The sequence below is a fragment of the Epinephelus lanceolatus genome, chromosome 23, assembly GCF_041903045.1.
Source record: "Epinephelus lanceolatus isolate andai-2023 chromosome 23, ASM4190304v1, whole genome shotgun sequence".
NCBI classification, from domain to species: Eukaryota; Metazoa; Chordata; class Actinopteri; order Perciformes; family Serranidae; genus Epinephelus; species Epinephelus lanceolatus.
The window spans coordinates 27,743,629-27,763,676 of NC_135756.1; the positions used below are offsets into that span (position 1 = coordinate 27,743,629).

At 40.9% G+C, this 20,048-nt stretch overlaps 1 protein-coding gene across 1 annotated transcript; it reads left to right on the top strand.

Annotated features, from left to right (window-relative positions):
* Nucleotides 1–299: 299 nt before the first annotated feature.
* On the top strand, nucleotides 300–18,587 carry tm7sf3 (transmembrane 7 superfamily member 3). The gene is made up of 12 exons (XM_033614150.2): nucleotides 300–578; nucleotides 4,218–4,372; nucleotides 8,896–9,046; nucleotides 9,465–9,585; nucleotides 12,032–12,203; nucleotides 12,364–12,541; nucleotides 13,026–13,112; nucleotides 14,528–14,608; nucleotides 14,740–14,892; nucleotides 15,477–15,577; nucleotides 16,539–16,701; nucleotides 16,799–18,587. Exons 1-12 carry the CDS (start codon nucleotides 488–490, stop codon nucleotides 17,050–17,052), a joined length of 1,707 nt encoding a protein of 568 aa, XP_033470041.2. The 5' UTR covers nucleotides 300–487; the 3' UTR covers nucleotides 17,053–18,587.
* Nucleotides 18,588–20,048: the final 1,461 nt, after the last annotated feature.

A 20,048-nucleotide genomic window follows, 5' to 3' on the forward strand; every position in this document is an offset into this window, starting at 1 on the left:
GGGCTTCTTTGCCCCATAGAGTCTAGGATCACCACTGCAAAGAGCTCCCTCTCTGCCACTATTATTTCCAATATCCACAAACATCATTTTGAAGCCTTTATCAAGTTTTATTTGAGCTTGCCCTTGGTGATGTAATGTTATCATATAAGACAACCCACCAGTTATGACTAGACATAAAAAAATGATCTAAATCAAGTAAGAGGCTCCTAGAAATGTCTATTATCCATCACATGTTTTTGCTCATTAGCTATTCATCTCTGGCTGGAGAGGGAGGAGGAGCTATCGCGGGATCTAGGGCGAGATTCTCGCGGAGGCATCGTTCAGCCGTCAGAGCGGCAGGAGAGGGCTGTCCTGCCGAGTCTCTATGTCCAAACAAGCATGTCGCTTTTTCGTTTGCAGGGACTCCTACTACCCAAACACAGGAGAATGCGAGGTTACCAATGATTTTTAGTGACCAGCATACAGAAGTGTGTTGAAGCCGAGGGAAATGCGTCGTTGGATTTGGTGCCCGCTCCTCCTCCTGCTGCTGCTGCTGCTGCTGCTTCTCCTGGGTTGTGAAGTTCAAGCTCAAGAGGAAAGTGAGTTATCGTACCAGAGACAGCAGTTATCTTTACTTGCGTTTTCAGCGACGTTATTTATCTGTCTCAATCTTTAACTCGATAGGTATGGGGTTATATATTAGCTAACCGTGCAGAACAGTTAAAAGGCCGCTTTGTGGCTTTTTAATACTGAATGTAAATCACAGGAGTGTCACCAGGCTTAACTTGTTACTGTTGGTGGTTTTAGCTAACGTTAGCTAGCTGTTAATATCATATTTTCTCACAAACAGATTCTGGGTCCAATGTTTATTTAGTACAGTTAATATATCTCAACCCCTCAAACCTCTTATAGTGGACTTAATTCAGTTATGTATGGGGTTTGAGAAAAGGCTTTCTGTTTTACATGTTTAAAGGATAATGTAAGGATTTGTGGTCATCACAGAGCAATGCTAACAAAAACTGTTTTCAATATCCTCTTAATATTCATATAGGGATGTTAGCTGAATATCACAGCTTTGGAATCACAGTCAGACAGTATCCTACTGACATGTATTACAGTATAACAACAGTGGCACCCCATGAGATGTTGGCAAAATTCAGCATGTGAAAACAGATGTGATTTATCTGCTTAAAGTAAAAAAGAAAACTCAGAGTTCATCTAACACTGTCAAACTTTTGAGACCTTTGAATCCAAACAAATGGTGGGTGTTGTGAGAAAAAAGGGTAGTGAAAACAAGCACAGTCACAGTATTTACTCTGACAGGTAAATAAACTCTATACTGGATAAGTACACAGCAGTAACAAGTTGAGATGAAATAAGATGACTTGACACTTTGCCATCTCTGTTGTAGTTTGACAACTTGTGGAAGTCACAGATTGCAGCTTCAGGGCTCAAGTAACAAGTGAATTATGTCCATATTAAATTATTTCGAATTTGATTAAGTATTCAGTGTTTCTACTTTTTCATTTTGTCAGGGTGGAAAAGCCTCTGAAATAGCATTTAGCCCCTTGTGGGACACCAAACTCTCCGTTGGAACTAAAGAAATATTTTTAGCAGCTCCTAAAAGCACCAAATACAACCATTCAAGAAAGAAATGTAATATGACTAGCTTTGAATAAGGCATGAAGTTATGAGAAAAACCTCAACAGTTGAAAGAATGAGTAAAATGAGCAAAGTAGTCAGATCTGAGTGGAATCTTTAGGGTGTTCGCGGTGCACATTATACAGTAGAATATCTCATATTTAATATTTTTATTTATAGTAAAGGAACATACATTTTTATTATAAAGTACACGAGAGACATTTAGATGCTATTTTCCTTCCTGATACCAATTCCAATACCTGAACATGAGTGTCAGCTGATACCAGGTACCGATCTGATGCCGTTGCATTTAAATAAAATTAACAGCTGTACACTACTGACCCTGTCTGGATGTGAAATATTGCCTTTATTGTTGTATGGCATGACTCATAACTCTTTTATAAAACATGATGGTGGTGACCAGTGCCACCCCTCAAAACTAAACCCTTGCAAACTGTACACATTGCCTCTTTAATGGTGGGGCTTTTTGGTGTAAAATGTTGCCACATTGCTGACATTTTGCTGACAGCTAACATTTAATCTATTGTTCTTTGCTGCTCTAAAACGCGCTGTGCAGGGTACTGTTTTAAAACAGTGAAGAAGAATTGATTTCTGGGAAAACTGCTGTTTTATTCAGATGTGAAACTGCTTCAAAATTAATGAAATCATGTGGTGTCAGATCTGTGCATAGACTCACATACTCAGTCTAGGAAAGGCAGTTTCAGAGGCATTTCTGATACCAGTATCGGTATCAGAACAACTGTAAAATAAAGTCAGGTATATATCCTGGAGTATGGTTTCTACATCACACAAGCCCTCTCTGTCTCACTCTGTCCCTTTGGCTCACGTGTCAAAAAAAATCAAGGCAGCAGGTCACTCCTGAGCTGGAGTCTGACCTGCAAACAGTCAGTATGGATAAGGCAGCACGTGTGACCTGCAACAAATCTACACAGCTTTAGTTTTCATACTTGACATTCTTCCATTTTGTATGAGAGACAAACAAGTGGCAACAAGCATACAAATACCATAAGACCATGCATGCATGTGATTCAAGCCATGTAGCGCTCAGTATTATATTGCTGAAAATGTTTTTGTTTAAGTCTTCAGACAAGTACTTAAATTAAGTACTAATGAAGTGTGAATCTGATAGAAGTCGATGGTTACAGGCAGTGGCACATGTAAAATTGGGTTCCAGCTATTTCAAAAAGGTTGTAGGTCATGTTATGCAAGTGCTGTGCACATTGCAAGTAGGGACGAGCAACATTAGAAGCAGCTATCAGCAGACACTTCCTCAAATTTTGAGGCTCACTAAAATCAATCAGATAAAGTTCACTCTCACAGTCACACATTGAGTTGAAGACTAGCAGTGCAGGTAGGGCTGAGGACTACATGTTCCAGAGTTCTGTTTAAGTTGCTTCGGTGAACTGTAATGTTTACTTTGGACAGATGATTTAGAACGACATTGTCAGTTAAATACCTACTGCAGAACTGCTTGCCATAGTTTTTTGTTTTTTTTTAATGTATTGGTCAAACGACACATGCTTCTCAGATCTAACCTCGTTGCTGTTGCAGTGTGATCATCTGAAGTGGTCATGGTATCACACAGCACATCAAGATTCAGTGCTTTTCTGCACATTCCACTCAGGCAGATAGTTAATGGTCACTTAAGAGTTAATGCATCCATAGTTGATCAATTATTACTGTTTTATTTGCATAGAGAAAAAAAAGCAGTGGCATAAACCCATGATCAGAGGATAATGTGCGCAGGTTTTCAGATAAAAGTTGAGAAATAACTTTCATTTGATCATTTAAATTGAATCTTACAGTTGTTTTGTAATTTGTATTTAGTGATTTTGACTTTTAGCTAACAAGAAATAGTCAGCTGACATGTTTCCTGTTACTCTAGTAGCTTTTAAAGATAAATCAGGTAAAATAATTGTAGCCCACAGCAAAATGGAGGTTGAGGAAGTTTATACTGCGGTGATTTCTTTCAAGCACTCAAACAAATGGTAGCATGCTTCAGTGTTTCAGTATAGTAGCTCATCATTGCTCAACACAGAGTGTACTTCTTCATTCAGCCTTTTCTGGGAGATCCCTCCTTGATGTGCTGCTGACCTGGTTTTAGGTCACCTACTTGGCTTAGCACCAATTGTAGAAGCTGCTGTCTCTGATGTCAGGCTGTTTACAGTTTACTCTACGTTGCCTGGTGTCCACCACAGTCAGTGGTTGTTGTTCTCCACCTCAACTTACATTGACTGAAACAAGAAAACAAACTTTATGTGTTTAAATTTATGTACATCCATAAGCTGAGTAGTGATGTGATCGTGCTCTTGTGAACTTGGAGGAAAAGACAGAACTAATTACTTGACTATCCCAATAATTTTATAGCATTAAATACTTGTTATCTCACCTTGTAATATTTGTGGTCAAAAAATCACAACTTTTATACAGAGCACACTGTATCTTATCTTACCTGAGCCTGTCTGGCTCAGGGTATATGGGGACACTGTGGCAGATCAGTTTATAAGCAGCACACTACAATCAATCTATTGCAATAAAATCATGTGATCAATCAGACTTTTCCTTCTCCGTCACAGACCGGGTGGTTTTCCTTCCGGGAACGTTCCAGAACGTGAGCCTCTCCCAGAATGAGACGGTGCAGGCAGTGGTGTCCAGGATCCCCGCGGAGGTCGCCTTCATTACTCTGCAGTTCCACACGCAGCACCGCAATGCCACTCTCTCCTACACCAGGGTGAGAAAGCGCTGACGTACACTTTTCTTCAGCTTTGACTATTGCAGTCACATTCTAATATGGCTCCAAAATTCTAAAATATTGACAGCCGAAAAATGCCAAACTCCATAAACCAATGAACGACATGGTAGCTATGGCCATTATTTCTTACAGTCAATGTACAGGACATATTCTCTTCATCTTTAAGATGAATGGTTGCATGTTTCTCCCCAGATTTCTGAGTTGCTGTAGGTAAATATTTATTTATTTTTAGGTCGGGTTGCAAAATTAACCCTATCCAGTAGCCTAATCCCGGTGGATTTGCTTAACTCACCAGCCAAAGGCAATGGCTGGTAAAATTTGAACATTTGCTCGCCATTTGGCTGCCCAAATGTTAATTGTTAAGTTAATTTTGCACTCTGCTTAATGGACTGTAGCAATGAACCTGAAAGTTGGCAGAAAAAAAATGGTTAAAATGTGATGAGAATCATGGTATCAGTCAGCTGATGTGCAGCTCATTGTTTCCAGTCTTGTTACCTGTAGCTTTGCATTTGCCACCGCTGGTCTTGCTGACGTGTTCTTCATGGTACAGATAACTGAGCATGACACTAAAAGTGGCATCTGAAGATATATGGAATAGAGGCAGTAGAGGCCATTCGCAGGATGAAAGCTCAGTGCTGTAAAATAAGCAAATCAAGTGCCTAATCATTTTGCCGAGTTTCTCCGCATCCTCAATCAAGTCGTCCTCTTTGTGGTTACAGTAAAAATGTCAACTAAAGTGTAAAATTAAAGGTTTGCTTCGCAGTGTATGAGCAAGCAGTTACTTCTCCCCGCAGTTAATGAATGAGGCTTTGTGAGCGAGAGGTCGTCTGACCCACTGGGAGAAGTAGCAGTCAGCTGATGTACAGTCCACTGGTCATGAGCAGCAGACAGGGCGGCCCTAGGGGGGAAACCTTCTGGCGTCGGTCCCAGAAGTCTCAGGGGATGGCTCGGTTTGGGTCCACGCTGCACAGATGAGCGGAGAGACTAATGTAGTTTGGCTTTATTTTTTGGGAAAGGAAATTCACAGAGAAAACAGGAAGTGTGTTTTCAAACAGAAAGTTTAATGAAGAGTGAACATGCACACACACAACACACTTTCCTTTATATTGTTATCTTCCTCACTCATTTCCTTTTCTCTTTATTCTAATCACTCACTCACTGCAAGTCATAAACCACAAGATCCTTTTTTTATGTTTGTCGTTACCTGTTTTATCAGCTAGTGTGGTTATTGCTGCACATGCTGATCGTCCATTTCGCCTTCTCTACCACATAAACTTCAGCATATGAAAGCTGGCAATGCTTTTATGAAGTGAACACACAGTATGCTTGGCTGAATCACTGTTGTGTGTGAATACTGTTGGTGATTAATGAGAAGTCACATTAAGCTGCAAAATCCTTTACACACTTGTGATTATAGTGGTTTGAAGTTGCTCTAACACTGTAGCGTATTAGATAAATCCAGTAAAAACCACATCGAATGGAGTTTCTCTGCCCACTCCAGCACTGTCTGACAACAACAAGACGAGTGTCGTACAATGGAGTCATTGTATGAGCAGTTGGACTGAGAGTTATACAATGTGGGCACAGCGCTTCGATGCAGCCAGCTCTCCTCATGCCACAGTAATACAACATTTGCTCACAGAAAAATATTTGGCTAAATACATGGTTTACTCCCCGAAACCTTGCCCTTTGCTGTCTGTCACAGTATGACAGATCTGACAGATTCTTGCGAAAACACAGCCCTATGTCTGTCTATGGGCCACTTCACAGCCTACGTCTATGTGACATAGGTGTCGTCCACCCATGTCTGCGAAGGACCCCTGTGCAGACGTTTGCATGCAGCCCGCTTTTTGTGACCATGTGGACTGTAAGCATAGAAAGCACGCTGACTGCGCATTATGCTCCAGTCTCGCGCTTCACACTCCAGTCCAGTCCAAAACACTGCTGTCGAGCCACCTGCACTCACCACTGTGAAGTTAGTTTTTTTAGTTAGATATCATATTCCACAGACTGTCACTCCGGACCCAGCAGCATCTTCTTAGTTTTACTTTCACTGGGCGCTGGCAATAGAAGGACAGTAAGCTCACCTCCCAGCCGCCCCGTTTACTGCCTGGATCCGAAGCCGGCCGTCAGTTGTACAGTGAAAAGAGCCCCGTGCACGTTCACATCCGTGTGACCTCTGCAGACGTTCAGTCCCTAAAGTATGTACAAGCCATAAGTGTTCACGTTAGTAAAATATTTCCATGGTAAAGAAAATACAGATATGTTGATACCCTGACAGATGTGCAACACTTACAACAAAACCAAAGTCTGCCTCTATAATGTGAACAAAAATAGGACATATAGCACCAAAGGTAAAACCCTCTTGGTCTTCATTAGGGTTTGTAAAACTAGTGGTGATACATGTTTGGTTTTTTTTTTTTTTTTTGCATTTAGATCTCTGTGAAGTACCATTGTCATTTTTTCCATTTTGTGACACACATCCTATTGTTGCCGGCCAACTATTTCATGTGAACTGTGAGTTTACCAGTTCAGGATGTGGTGGACTGTCACGCACTTCAATGATTGACTCATTCTGCTGTCAACACAGAAACAAATTTGGTTGAATTGCTAAATATTATATCCAAGGTGGTGCAGTGGTTAACATTGTCGACTTGCAGCCAGAAGGTTCCTGGTTTGTGCGTGGGGTGAGGGGTTCAAACCCTGGGGTAGGGAAGCCCCTCTGTATGTCAGCTCTCCCTGTGTCAGTATGGGTTTTCTCCAGGTACTCCAGCTTCCTCCCACAGTCCAAAGACAAGCAGGTTAGGTTGATTGGTGACTCTAAATTGGCCGTAGGCATGAATGATTATCTCTATGTGTCAGCCCTGTGATAGTATAGTGACCTGTCCAGGGTGTACCCCACCTCTCACCCAGTGTCAGAAAAGGATACGTTTTTGGACAATAATGGAGCTCTATGGCACAGAGGAATAAGATATTACGACATGAAGATATTAAGATATACTTGTTAGTTGATACATTCATTGTTGGTGTCGGCTTTTCATTGGATTTGTTGATGAAAAATATTCAACATCACCGGACTGATCTGTGAGCAATCTGTGAACCTCTGGCCTAATTTGAACTCCTCACTTGAAAAGAATTAATCCAGTTTCATTGAGTTTATTAGCAGCTAATGCAGTTTGTTCCAAAGAAGGTTTCCAAGTATTATAGAAAGTGAGTCTTGAGTTAAGGACACTTTCCAAACACAGTCACAAGCATTTTGTTGACTTTTGGTCACCACAGTCTCATGATCCTTATCATAAGCTCAGCCATGGAAATGTTACTGTCTTAATGTGTTAATAACACAATAATTCATGGAACAAAGGACCAAGAGTGTTGTGATGTTTTCAGAAGAGAAAATATTTTGTGTAATCACTGGTTGGCAGAAGATTGTCTCGCCATTTTTGTCCAGACTGAATATCTCATCCACTTTTGCCTCGATTGCTGTGAAGTTTTGTACAGATATTTATGGTCCTGAAAGGAAGAAGCAGCCTACTGATCCCTTGACTTCTCCTCTAGTGCCACCATGAGCTTCACATTTGTGGCTACTGTTGGATACATTGTGGTGAAATTTGTCAGAGACATCCATGTCCCCCTCAGGATGAATTGTATTATCTTTGGCGATTCCTCAATTTGTCCGTTCCTGTGACATTTCCTTCGACCTCAGCTGTACTTTCAGTTTAGCGCTAATTAGCACTAGCTGTTAGCATGCTAGACTGCCAAACTAAGATGGTGAACATGGGAAACATTACACCGGCTGCTACAGGTCTGCATATTAGCATTGTCACTGAGGCCATGTTGCCATGCTAGCCTCTGCTTTACCCCTCTCTATTGTGGACCCATTTTTGTCTTTTTTTAGGGAGGGGGGGCAGGGGATGCTTATGGGGAGATAGCAGGTCAACAGTGGATGCCACACCAAAGTGGTATACATCATTTGAAAGCTGAGAACCTGAGGCTTTATATGAGATCAGCTCAGGACAGTGTGTCAATTTTGTTAAGTCATAAATCTGTAAAAAGCATTGTGTTTGGGTTTGAGAAATATTCAACTACAAGAAATGAAAATATTACCTTTGTACTGCATTTGAAAAACGGCATGGTTTTTGCCCAAAAACGCATAGGACAAGCATTAAGTGGGCATGTCTGTAAAGGGGAAACTCATGGGTACTCAAAAAACCCATTTTCATTCAGATATCTTTAGGTGAGAGGTCAAGGGACCTCTATGAAAATGGCCATTACAGTTTTTCCTTTCAAAATTTAGCCCTTCCTTTGGGGTGTTTTTTAGCCGCCTTCATGACATCTTTAAACTCAAAACTGATCCCACTACAGCCTCTAAAGGACAGTAATGTCACCCGAGGACACTGGTGGCGTAAAAGGGGTTTAAGTGATTTTGATTGTACCATTTTTATGTTTATGTTTATTTTCTTGTGTATTTTCCACTGACAAAATGTTGTTTGTGTTTGGTTTAGATGCCAGGCCTGGGTCTCTCTCTGACAGCAGTGGACTCGGGCATCCTGTCGGCTCTCCAGCCGGGCCAAGCGTCCCTCTCCTTGTTCCTGTCTTCTCCTGATGGTGACAATGTGTCGGGCACCGGGGTCATCCTGCCGTTCTCCAGCATCGGTACTTCTTCTTAAACTCTCTTCTGTGTGATTACATAAGGCCATTAAAAGACATGTCCGTTTTCTTCTCTTCTGATTTGCCTCGGCCTGAATGTTGCATGAGAAGTCAGAAACAGGGAAGTTGCAGCTTCTGTTAATTAAAACTGTTTCTGCATAGTAACTTGCGCCACAGGCTAAAAAAACACTCATCTGAACGTGATTTCGTCTTGAGGAAGCTCATGCTGACGATGAGTGAGCACAGGCGTTGATTGTGTGTGGTTTCTCATATGCCTTTCAAGGGTGTTAAAACACCCTCACAGCCAGTCGCCAGTCATCCTGACATGGCAGGGTGCCATTAAACCCGCAGGGGAGTGTTTTTTGTCTTCTCTTGGCTGAACATGTCGATACAGCTCCTAATAAATAAATCTGTCCTCTTTTAGATCCGGTCCCTGGAGCTTGTAACATGGAGTCCAACCTGGACATTGACCCAAACGTCTATATCCACTACAACCTCTACGAGACCACGATCAGTTTTGGACCAGCAAACTTAGGATATGAGAGGTAACACATTAGACTGATTAGTTTTGCTTGCTCAACTTCCTGTTCAGCCTGTTTAACTGTAGGCAGCAGCAACTCAGTGCTCACATCGCATCTGCCAGAACCAGTAATCAAACTGCCTCGCTGTTTATTTGTTTGGAGATGCCCTTGTGCTCTCCCTGTCACACACACATACACACACAACCTCCTCCTCCTCCGCTGTGGCTGGTAGTACTCGCTTCATTTTCTCAAGAATGTCTGTTATGTCTCACAAAGCCGTCTCGGGGCAGAGAAACAGAGGACTCGTTCACTTGTTAAATCATTTCCTGTTGTGTCATTACCTGCCAGTCTGTGGCAGCACAGACTCCTCTGTTTAGAAAACTCTAGTCAGGTTTTATCTGAGTGGTTAATACTTTTGAGGAAGAAAAGCTTTCTGCTCGCAGTTTTCAGTTCTTTATCACAGTTACTGTTGTGGTTTGGGAAGAAATAGCTTCAGGGATGTTGTGCCAGAATACGACGATTTATACCAAATACCAAACTGCATGCATAAAATGTGGCAAATTACATTTTCAGCTCATTTCCAACATTGGTTTGGACAAATACTAGTGACTTCGTTGATTGTCTTTGGTTGCCAGTCAGTTAATTTCAGTTAAAACTGGACTTTGACTTGTCTGACTGGTGTCATGTGTTATTACATCAGATAAGGATTCCACATGATGACCACACCTGTCATGCTTTCTGATTTCCAAACCTGAGCTGTGTTACACTTGCACAGTCCATACAAAATGTAACAGTCATATGTATTTACACTGAAAAAGTGACAAAATTAAGCATGCTCAGAGAAGATACCTTCAAAAAGTTGTTGTGAAAATGTGTTTTCCTTCAATGCACCTGATGGTATTTAGTTGAATGGCTGCATTTATATTATTATCGCTCTATTATTATATCATATAATCTTGGGATTGAGCTGCCCACCCTGTGATTATTGGGTGACCCCTGTGTGCAGAGACACTTTCAACTTTTTGAGGACACAAATATAAATGGATTAAAGTAGATATCTTAAAAAAAATCACAGTAATAATTGACCTTGTTTGCAGCTCAGTCTATAATTCCAAATTCAAAACTCTTGATCAAGTCTGCAGCCGCGCCCACTGTTAAGGCTGTTTACATCAGTGTTGTGTTAAACTTCCGCCCTTTCAACAAGCTAAGGCTGTACTGAATGTCTTTTTTTTTTTTACTATTTGAGGCTTCAGTTGAGGTTTGTGAATGACGCTTCAATTGTCTGTCATTAATCAAGATCCTTCTTTCTTTATGAATAACTGTAATAAATGTGGCTGCCAGGTTGCTGCTAGACTCCCCCGTTAGTACAGGTGTGTGTCTCGAGCCTCGAGTTTGGCATTTCATCTGTCGCAGTCTTGGTTCTCTGTAGCCAGAAGTGACTGTGACTGCATCTAAATGTCCACCCTCTGGACTTGAGGACTGAGCCATGCAGACTTCAGTTGTACATTTTGTGACGAGTTCATCGTCATCACGTTAAGTCTGTGAGGGCAACTGTTTTACTCGTTGCCATGGAAACGTTCGAGCGACGATGACAATCACTGTAATTGGTGTCATATTCTGTCTGCTCATCTGTCCCTGCAGATAACAAGATATAAGTCTCATGTGCAGGGTCGTTTTGTGAGTGAACAAAACAAATTTCTGTGTAACTTATAGACTGCAGATACAGATGTTTGTTAATAACAACTGGGCTATGACTAAATAAATTGGGTAGACCCATTAGTTACATCAGAAGATCTTGTGTTGCCACTTTTCGAAGCCTCTAACCTTAAGCCTTAATAAACTGTAAACGGGTAAGTTATTAAAAGAATTATGAATGTTGAAATTAGCTATGGAATCAAAACCAAATGTTTGTACTAGGCTGTAAACACGTTTATTAAAAAAAAGAAATAAATACTATTTTGGTCCAACTCTTAACAGATGCATGCATGAAGCAGGTGTGTACCTCCGCTCTGTCAGCGCTAAGTCTCTGGTTGTCAGCATTCACACATTCAGTCCACAATGGCAGCTCACATAGGGCACCGATAAACCACAGAGTTACAAAGAATGACACGAACATTATCCGATTATGTCAAGTTTCGGTTTGAGTGTCTTCACACTTACTCTCTCACTCTCAGCACTTTCAGTCTCTCACTCTTCTTATGCGTGTTCTGTCTCACCTTTCTGACTCTATTCAGTGTGTGGGTTAAATGACATTTAACCTTGAATATCTTTAGATGAAGTTTCCATGCACAGTAGAGACACTTGGTTACCAAAGCCAGGACTGTTGTTATCTCATTGAGTATCTCAAAGGCACTAAGACTTTCATTTACTGTAAATCACACTAGAGAAGAGTCTCAGACAAATTATTATTCTAACTGAATCTAACAGATAGGTAGTTTGATTTGTCCTGACTGTCCTTGCTCTCCATCAGGGGAGAAGCTCCACCAGCCTGCGACAAATCAACAGACACCAACACGCGTTGGCGGCTGCAGTACGACATCTATCAGTACTTCCTGCCTGAGAATGACCTATCGGAGCGCAGCCTGTTCAGTGGCATTCAGGCTGTGGCCGACATTCGGGGCATGATGGAGAATGGCAAACGGGTGGGGCACCAAGAACCCAGTCATTTACTTTTTTTTAAGTGCTTATGTTCCATGTTTAGATGCTACATGAGAAAACACGTTTAAGGTGGTAATGACAAATAACAGAAATACAACAGCTTGTGTGCTGCTTGCTAAGTCTTCATCTCCTGTCTCCCTGCAGGTCATGACACTGTCATCTTCAGAGAAGACCATGGCAATGTTCAACTCAATCCCCGGTCAGGGCGTCATCTACTCAGTCATCGTCAGAGACCCGGTGTTGAACACCTCTGCCTCCTACGTCCCCGTCCACACCTACGCCTGCAGCTTTGCTTCCACTTTGGACGGCTGTCAAACCCTCGGTGAGCTCCTGTGTGGGCCAGATACTGAACGTGTTATTCTCCAGACCTGTTACGGGTTCATTGCATTAGTTGGGTTTATTCATTTCTTTGCTTTCATCATGCACTAAACAAAAATGCTCTCAGTTTTTGTATTCTTTGTTCACCATGAAGGCACGTGAGATAAATGAACTTTTCTTTATGAATTTAACTTAACATGGGATGAGTTATTTATATACAAATGATTATTTCGAGGGTGAAGAATTCATTTAACAAATTGATTGATAAATCATATTGTATTATTCAAATCTTCAAGTTAAGAACAGCAAGAAATCTCCCAAAAAAGGCGAGTTGAGTTAGGTAGGTTGTCGGCAGTGTGGGCTCCAGATAAATACAGAACTAGCAGAAAACGTATTGCAGAGGCAGGGAATGCTAGGAGAGAAGGTTTGACCTTTAGCTACTCTGCTTTGAACACATTAAATGATTCATATTGTTATTTATTTTTCAGGAAAAGTATCTACAAAGGTTTTCTTCACCATTGCTGGCTTGGCAGGCCTGTTCGTCTGCTTCTTTGGGCATCGGTTCTTCAAATGTGGTGAGTAGTTTGACATCCCTTTATGTGACGAAGATCTCATTATTATGCTTAACCAGAGTGAATTAAAATTGTGGTGATGTTAGCTTTACTTTATTTGTGATATAGTTATTTTTTTATCCAACAATACAGAAGCAGTAGTGGAATCTATGAATGTGATTTACTCAGAGGTCATTTGAAGTCCAAGAATCCAGCGCCTTATGCTTAAAAATATAATATGTAACATTTCCCCATTAAAATGTCTAAAACTGATCAGACTAATGTTACATATTTTGTTGAGCTGTGTACCAACATTATCTCAAACATTTCCAACAATTTTCAGACCCAGAGAAATCTGTTATTTCAATTAAAGACACAGTCGGTGTCATTTGGTCACTGTCGCCTGTCAGTGGTATCGTATACCTTTACCTTCTGTGTCAGGGTTGTGGTTATCTGCCAGAAGCTGTCATAAATGGACTTTTCATCCAGTTTTAAGCCAAATTTACACAATACACTTTTTAGATCTTGGTTATTTTTAACTATATGTTGTAACTGGTTGAAGGATTTTAGCAATCAGATGTCTGGATCTTCAGTTATCAGAGAAACAAGCTAAGAAAACGGTAGCAGCAGCTTGGCTCCAGACCCTGCTGTGCTAAACAGTGTTGGAGAAACACTGATTTTTACTTTACTTTACTTAAGATTATTTTTTCAGGCTTTTTGCCTTTAGTGGACAGGACAGCTAAGCATGAAGGGGGGAGAGAGATAGGGGGAATGACATGCAGCATAGGGCCGCAAGCCTGAATCAAACCCAGGCTGCTGCAGTGAGGACCGAGCCTCTGTACATGGGGCGCCTGCTCAGCAACCCTCTGTTGTGATTGAAACTAAAAGTTATGTCTCTCCTGAACTTTTCCAGACACAGTTCACTGTAGGGTCAGCAGGATAGATTAGTGAGGTCAGAAGTTATGTTTGTGAGTCTGGAACTTCCTCACAGGAACAGAAAAATGACTCGGGAAGCAAAGGTCTGGTGTGGTGCTGAAACAGCACGACGAAGAGGTGTGGATACTTTCACTTAATCCCATGTAGTTTTTGGTTGCAAGTAAAACTCAGTTCATCGGGTGTGGCGTCTCTCATGTGGCCTCCCTGGCATGTGATGCAGAAATGTATTTGTTCCAAAGTGAACCCATGACTGTGATCTGCCACCGCGATCAGTAGCTCCTGATAGATGCAAACGAGCCAGATGATATGATGCAGGGTGTTTATTCTGGAGCATGTTATTTCATCCTCCTCCAGCAGCTGAATTTTCACGAGGATTTTTGTGAAGAGTGATCAGACTGACATGTCTGTCCTGGTTCTCTGAATAAAAGCCTGTGGTGTGTCACTGTGTTTTATTTACTCTCTCTGTTCCTCTGTGTTCTCCCTTTCTGTCTCTTGTCATGCAGAGATGTTTTGCATGGGATTTAGCTTTGCAGCGTTTTTCTTCTTCGTGCTGATGAAAAGGACGACAGACCTGGACTATGACAGTGAGTTTTTTTCCACTTGTATCATTTGCAAGGCTTTCTGTTTGTTCAAACTGAAAAAAAAGCTCCAGGCTACATTTCATCCTGGAGTAGGAATCCTTTGGACTGATGTGTGTGTCTGTCTCTCTCTGCAGTCTGTCTGGCGGTGTCAGCAGTGATCGGCGTGGTGGGCGGGGTCCTCCTGGTGATGAGCTGGTGGCGTTTCGGCTCAGTCATGGCCTGCATTGTCGTGGTTGGATTGATGCTTGGCTTCCTTGTCGCCTCCACCGTCCTCTTCACTCCTCTCGGTAGGTAACAGATGCTGTCTGGTCACCTAACATGACCCGAGTCAACCTTGTTTTGTGTTTTTTTTTTTTGTGGGTATGATGTCAGTGGCTCTTAAAAAGGCAAAATAAAAAATAAAAATTTTTACACAATACATTCGTTTTCAGTCTAGATTGTTTCTAGATGACCCGGTTACTCAAGATAATCCACAGACCTTGTTGTGAGCAGTTTCATGTAGGATCTATTTTCTTTCTGCCAAAGTACACCTGCCAACTGTAGCACCGCGCAGAAGAAGCGTACATGTCCTGCTAGCTCACCTAGCACCAGTGAGCTAGCTAATGTTACAGCTTAGTCAAAGCAGACACCATTAATGTTTACATCTTGTGCTGTCAGAAGCTCGAGCCTCTCTTCCATGAGTAGATGCACACTTCCTTCTGCACAGTGATACAGCAGCTCACACCAAAATAATCAAGATTGCTAAATAGTGCTACAGGTTAAAGGATAGAATATGTATTTTTGACTTTGAGGTGACCTGTCGCTTTAAACACTGTTCTATATAATATATACTGAGTGTGTTCCTTATATATATCTGTGTGTCTTTGTTCAGGTGACCTTGATGTGTTCAGACGCTCAGATGTGGTTTTCTGGGTGACGTTCTGCTGCATCATGCTCATGGTTCCGCTCATCTTTGTGCGTTGGCCCAGAGAGGTAACAGATTTACCATGTCAACCCACTCACTCCAGTGTGTGTAGGATTCAAGATCTTCACTTTGGCGTCATCTAGTGGTAGAATGAAGAATGACACTGTGATTGGCAGCACACTGAATGATTTGGAATATGGTATAATCACATAAAGATTCTACATATGGTGACTTAAAGATGGAATCAGTGATTATGGAGAAAGATTGTTGATATGTGAACTCAACACCCAAACCAATATGCCCCTTCTGTCTAACCAGAAGCTCTGGTAAAATCTCCGATGTTACTTACATTTTATTACTGTCATGGTGGCCAGCATAGTGTCGTGTGGCTTTGTCCGAGTCACTTTGTTTCACATTTACAGAGACAGGGTTGTGTATGAACACCAGATTTAGTGTTAGCACACACACAGAGGACAGACAACTAACGTGACACTTGAAAAAAATGTATTCGATTAGGATTGCTGATCGTACCTTTACCAAAGTGGGAACAAAAAGGGGCACAAGTAATTGTGAAAAAATTTCAACAGTACCTTGAACCTATAGGCAGATGAAACTTGAAAGACTCTTTTTCACAGAAGAAATAACATGACGTAACACAATCGCAATCACAAGGTGGTCAGATATACACCACATCCACTTTTCCTTTAAAGGTATATGATGCAGGAATTGTTGGTTACGTTTGTAAATGCAACATTCAAACTTGGCCCCTCTTCCCACCACTCCTTGTACGTACTACTGTAAATACTGTTACAACTGTTACATTTGTTGTAATGGGAAAGTTATTGTCAGCGCAGTCTTATGTTGAAGTATTTGCCTGCAAATGACCATTATTAGAGTTTTTTGTTGAGCTTAAGCAAAGATGCTTTCCAGCAAACTAAACACCTCATTGGAAATAAAAAAGAAAGAATAAAAAACAATGTTTTTCTTATTTAACTTGACTAAGTCTGATGTTTTTTATGTTTCTTTCAGGGAAACATCGTCACATGTGGCGTCGTCGGGGCTTATGCTGTAGTTCTGGCTGTCAACGCCTACATTTACACCAGCCTGTCCTTCATCACACTGAACATCCTCAAACGCTTCCTCAACAACAACTACAGTGCAGTGTTCACTGACGTGCCCTTCCAAACCATTGGTGAGTTCACAACTGAAGTCTCTCACTGACGCTATCAAATGTTTGGGTTTGATCTTAACACATCTTGTCTTTTTGTCTCTTCCTCCCCTTCCGTCAGACTACGCCATGATCACGGTGTGGGTGGTGCTCGGCGTCTGCGGCATCGTCCTGCAGCTGTACCGTGAGCGCTCCCGCCCGTTCTTCCCACCGAGCCCGTACCTCATGTGGCTGCAGGAACGCGAGCGCCGCGAGACCAACGTCCTCGACCCAAGCCACCATTTCCCCTCGCTGCCCAGCCGCCTCTTGGCCCGAGCAAAGCAGCTCACCAAGAAGACAGAGGTGGCTGGAGAACACACACCTCTGCTCCTTTAGTCGCCCTCACCATCTCTGTCTATAAAGGCAGATTAAACATACAGTCGGGGTCTGAACCAGAGACTAGGAGATCCCTGTGATGCATTTTTGATCCGGAGGAATACTGTCCGTTAAAACTGGTGCTGGGACATGACCCCAGATCAGCTGATTGAAAGACATTCTCAGTTGAAATGCAGCACAAATGACATCAAGAGGGATTATATCACTGACACTCTAAAGGTGGACCAGAATTTTTAAAAGCATTTGTACAAGACTAACTTTTTTTCCCCTGAACGCCACTTTTATTTTACACTTAAAGGAGCAGTATGTAGGATTCAGTGACATCTAGTGGTGAGATCGCAGATTGCAACCAGCTGAATACCCTTCCGAATACTCGCTACAGTGGCCTTCATGTGACATAAAAACACAAAAGGCCCTCTGTAGAGCCAGTGTTTGGTTTGTCCGCTCTGGGCTACTGTAGAAACGTGGAGGTGCAACATGACTAACTCTGTGGAAGAAGACTATGTAGATGTGATGTGCTCTTATTTTCAGGTGATTGTACACTAATGAAAACATAGTTGTGAATATTATATTCCCTTTTCTGCCAATAGATCCTCCTTAATCCTACACACTGGACCTTTAAATGACATCCTAACAATCACTGAAGCTGTTCAAGATGAACTTAAGAATTAGCTTTGAATGTCTAAAATGTAGCTGTCGATGCTTTATGGTGTCTGTCGCTTCCTGCACTAAAGTCACAAACTACTAACAGTTAACAACGCAAGGCATGTTATCTGTGGACACTTTGAATTTTGTTGTAGTTGTAAAGTGCACCCTCAGGCCACACTTGAGTTATGAATACTGTGTACCTTAGATATGATATAAAACTTAAAACACACTGGATCCTCTCAAAATCAACAGATAATTAAACTAAATTCTACATGTGCCATTTAGCCCTGAATGTCACAATCATGTTGGGGTCACACAGGTCAGTGCACTGAGGATAAAGGGCACAAACAAGCAACAAAACAAAAACTGACAAAGTACACAATATTGCAGAGTTTTTAACCCCTTGCACAGAATAAGGAACGCACAGTATTTTCTCTACCTTTAGTGTGTCAGGACAGATGTTTTCACCTCTTGCTCTCTCGTGTCTCTGACTGGACCACACATCTCAGTCCAGTCAGTCTCTTTTTGTAATTTGCACACTGGATTTTTTAATATATGTAATTGTTTCTGGCTTTAACGGTGCTGATTGATTATCTGTTAATAATCTGTGAAGGTTTTTTAAACTGCCGCCTGTGTGCCATGACTCTTTCTCAGGGTTTCATGAACAGCTTTGAGACCACAATGCACTGAGACTACTGCTGAAACCTGCGACTTTAAGCCTGTAAATGTCTGCCAGTATTTTATTTAGCCACTTTCTAGTATTGTGACTTTTTAATAAAAGCCAAAACAATATGTTGTCATGTTTGTGATAAATAATGTCACTAGTCATTTGTATTTGAACATGTTTTGATATTTAATAAATGCCTACAGGCGAAGGCTTTCTGATATCTCTTCTGGTTATGATGTGGATGTTGGTTATGGAAGCCCTTTTCTACCAGTGTGATGACAAAACAAATAATCCTGTATCTCAAAATAACGACTTAGTGCCTCAAAATAATAACTTGGTATCACAAAATAAGGACTTGGTGTCTTATAATAATTACTTTTGTCTTTCTAAATAATGACTTGGTAACACAAAATAATGACTTGGTATCAATATAATGTCTTGGTATCACAATATAATGTCTTGGTATCACAAAATAATGACTTGGTATCACAATATAATGACTTGGTATCACAAAATAATGACTTGGTGTCTCAAAATAATGACTTGGTGTCTCAAAATAATGACTTGGTGTCACAAAATAATGACTTGGTATCAATATAATGTCTTGGTATCACAATATAATGTATTGGTATCACAAAATAATGACTTGGTATCACAATATAATGACTTGGTATTACAATATAATGTCTTGGTATCACAAAATAATGACTTGGTATCACAATATAATGACTTGGTATTACAATATAATGACTTGGTATCACAAAATAATGACTTGGTATCTCAAAATAATGACTTGGTGTCCCAAAATAATGACTTGGTATCTCAAAATAATGACTTGGTGTCACAAAATAATGACTTGGTATCTCAAAATAATGACTTGGTATCACATTCAGTGTCTTAAACTGACCTGGTATTACAGAATAATGACTAGGTGTCACAAAATAATGACTTGGTGTCTAACAGTGACTTGGTATAACAAAATAATGACTTGATATCACAAAATAATGAGTCAGTATCTCACAATAACTTGGTATCAACTTTAATGATTGATTTGATATTTCAAAAATAATGAGAATCAATACAAAGTCATTCTGAGAAAGTTTATCATTATTATTAGACACAACGTTTTTATTTTTGTGAAGCCTTTCTCATTATTATATCTTTTATTATGCTGCCATACTAAATCATTATAGAAGAGATGAATAATTCATTATTTTTGAAGAAGTGTTTCATTGTTTTGAGACATTAAGTCATTATCTTGAGGCAGTGTTATTAAAATGACTTACAGGATCTTTGTTTCGTCACGTTGGCATACATAAGCCTCCATAAATTGTGTATATAATAGGTCGTTTCAACAGCAGACAATTTGACTTGTCATGTCAGAAAGAGCACAGTTACAGCAGCTAAATGGAATTCAGCCATCATTAATTTCGTTTTTTACACCTGTGCTTTTCGAACTGTGACAGATTGAAGGTGAAGCAAAGTTTTGTTTTACTCGCATCTCTTTGTATTTTAACACAAGTCACAGCATTTAACAGACTCAACCCCACTGCAGGGTTTCTCTAGAGCCACTAGGGTGCAGCAGAGCACAACAGGTGATGTTTGGAGGACTTGTGTTACTAAAGGATCTGCTCTGCACACCATCTCAGATGATTTCACTTATTCTGTCTGATTAGACCTC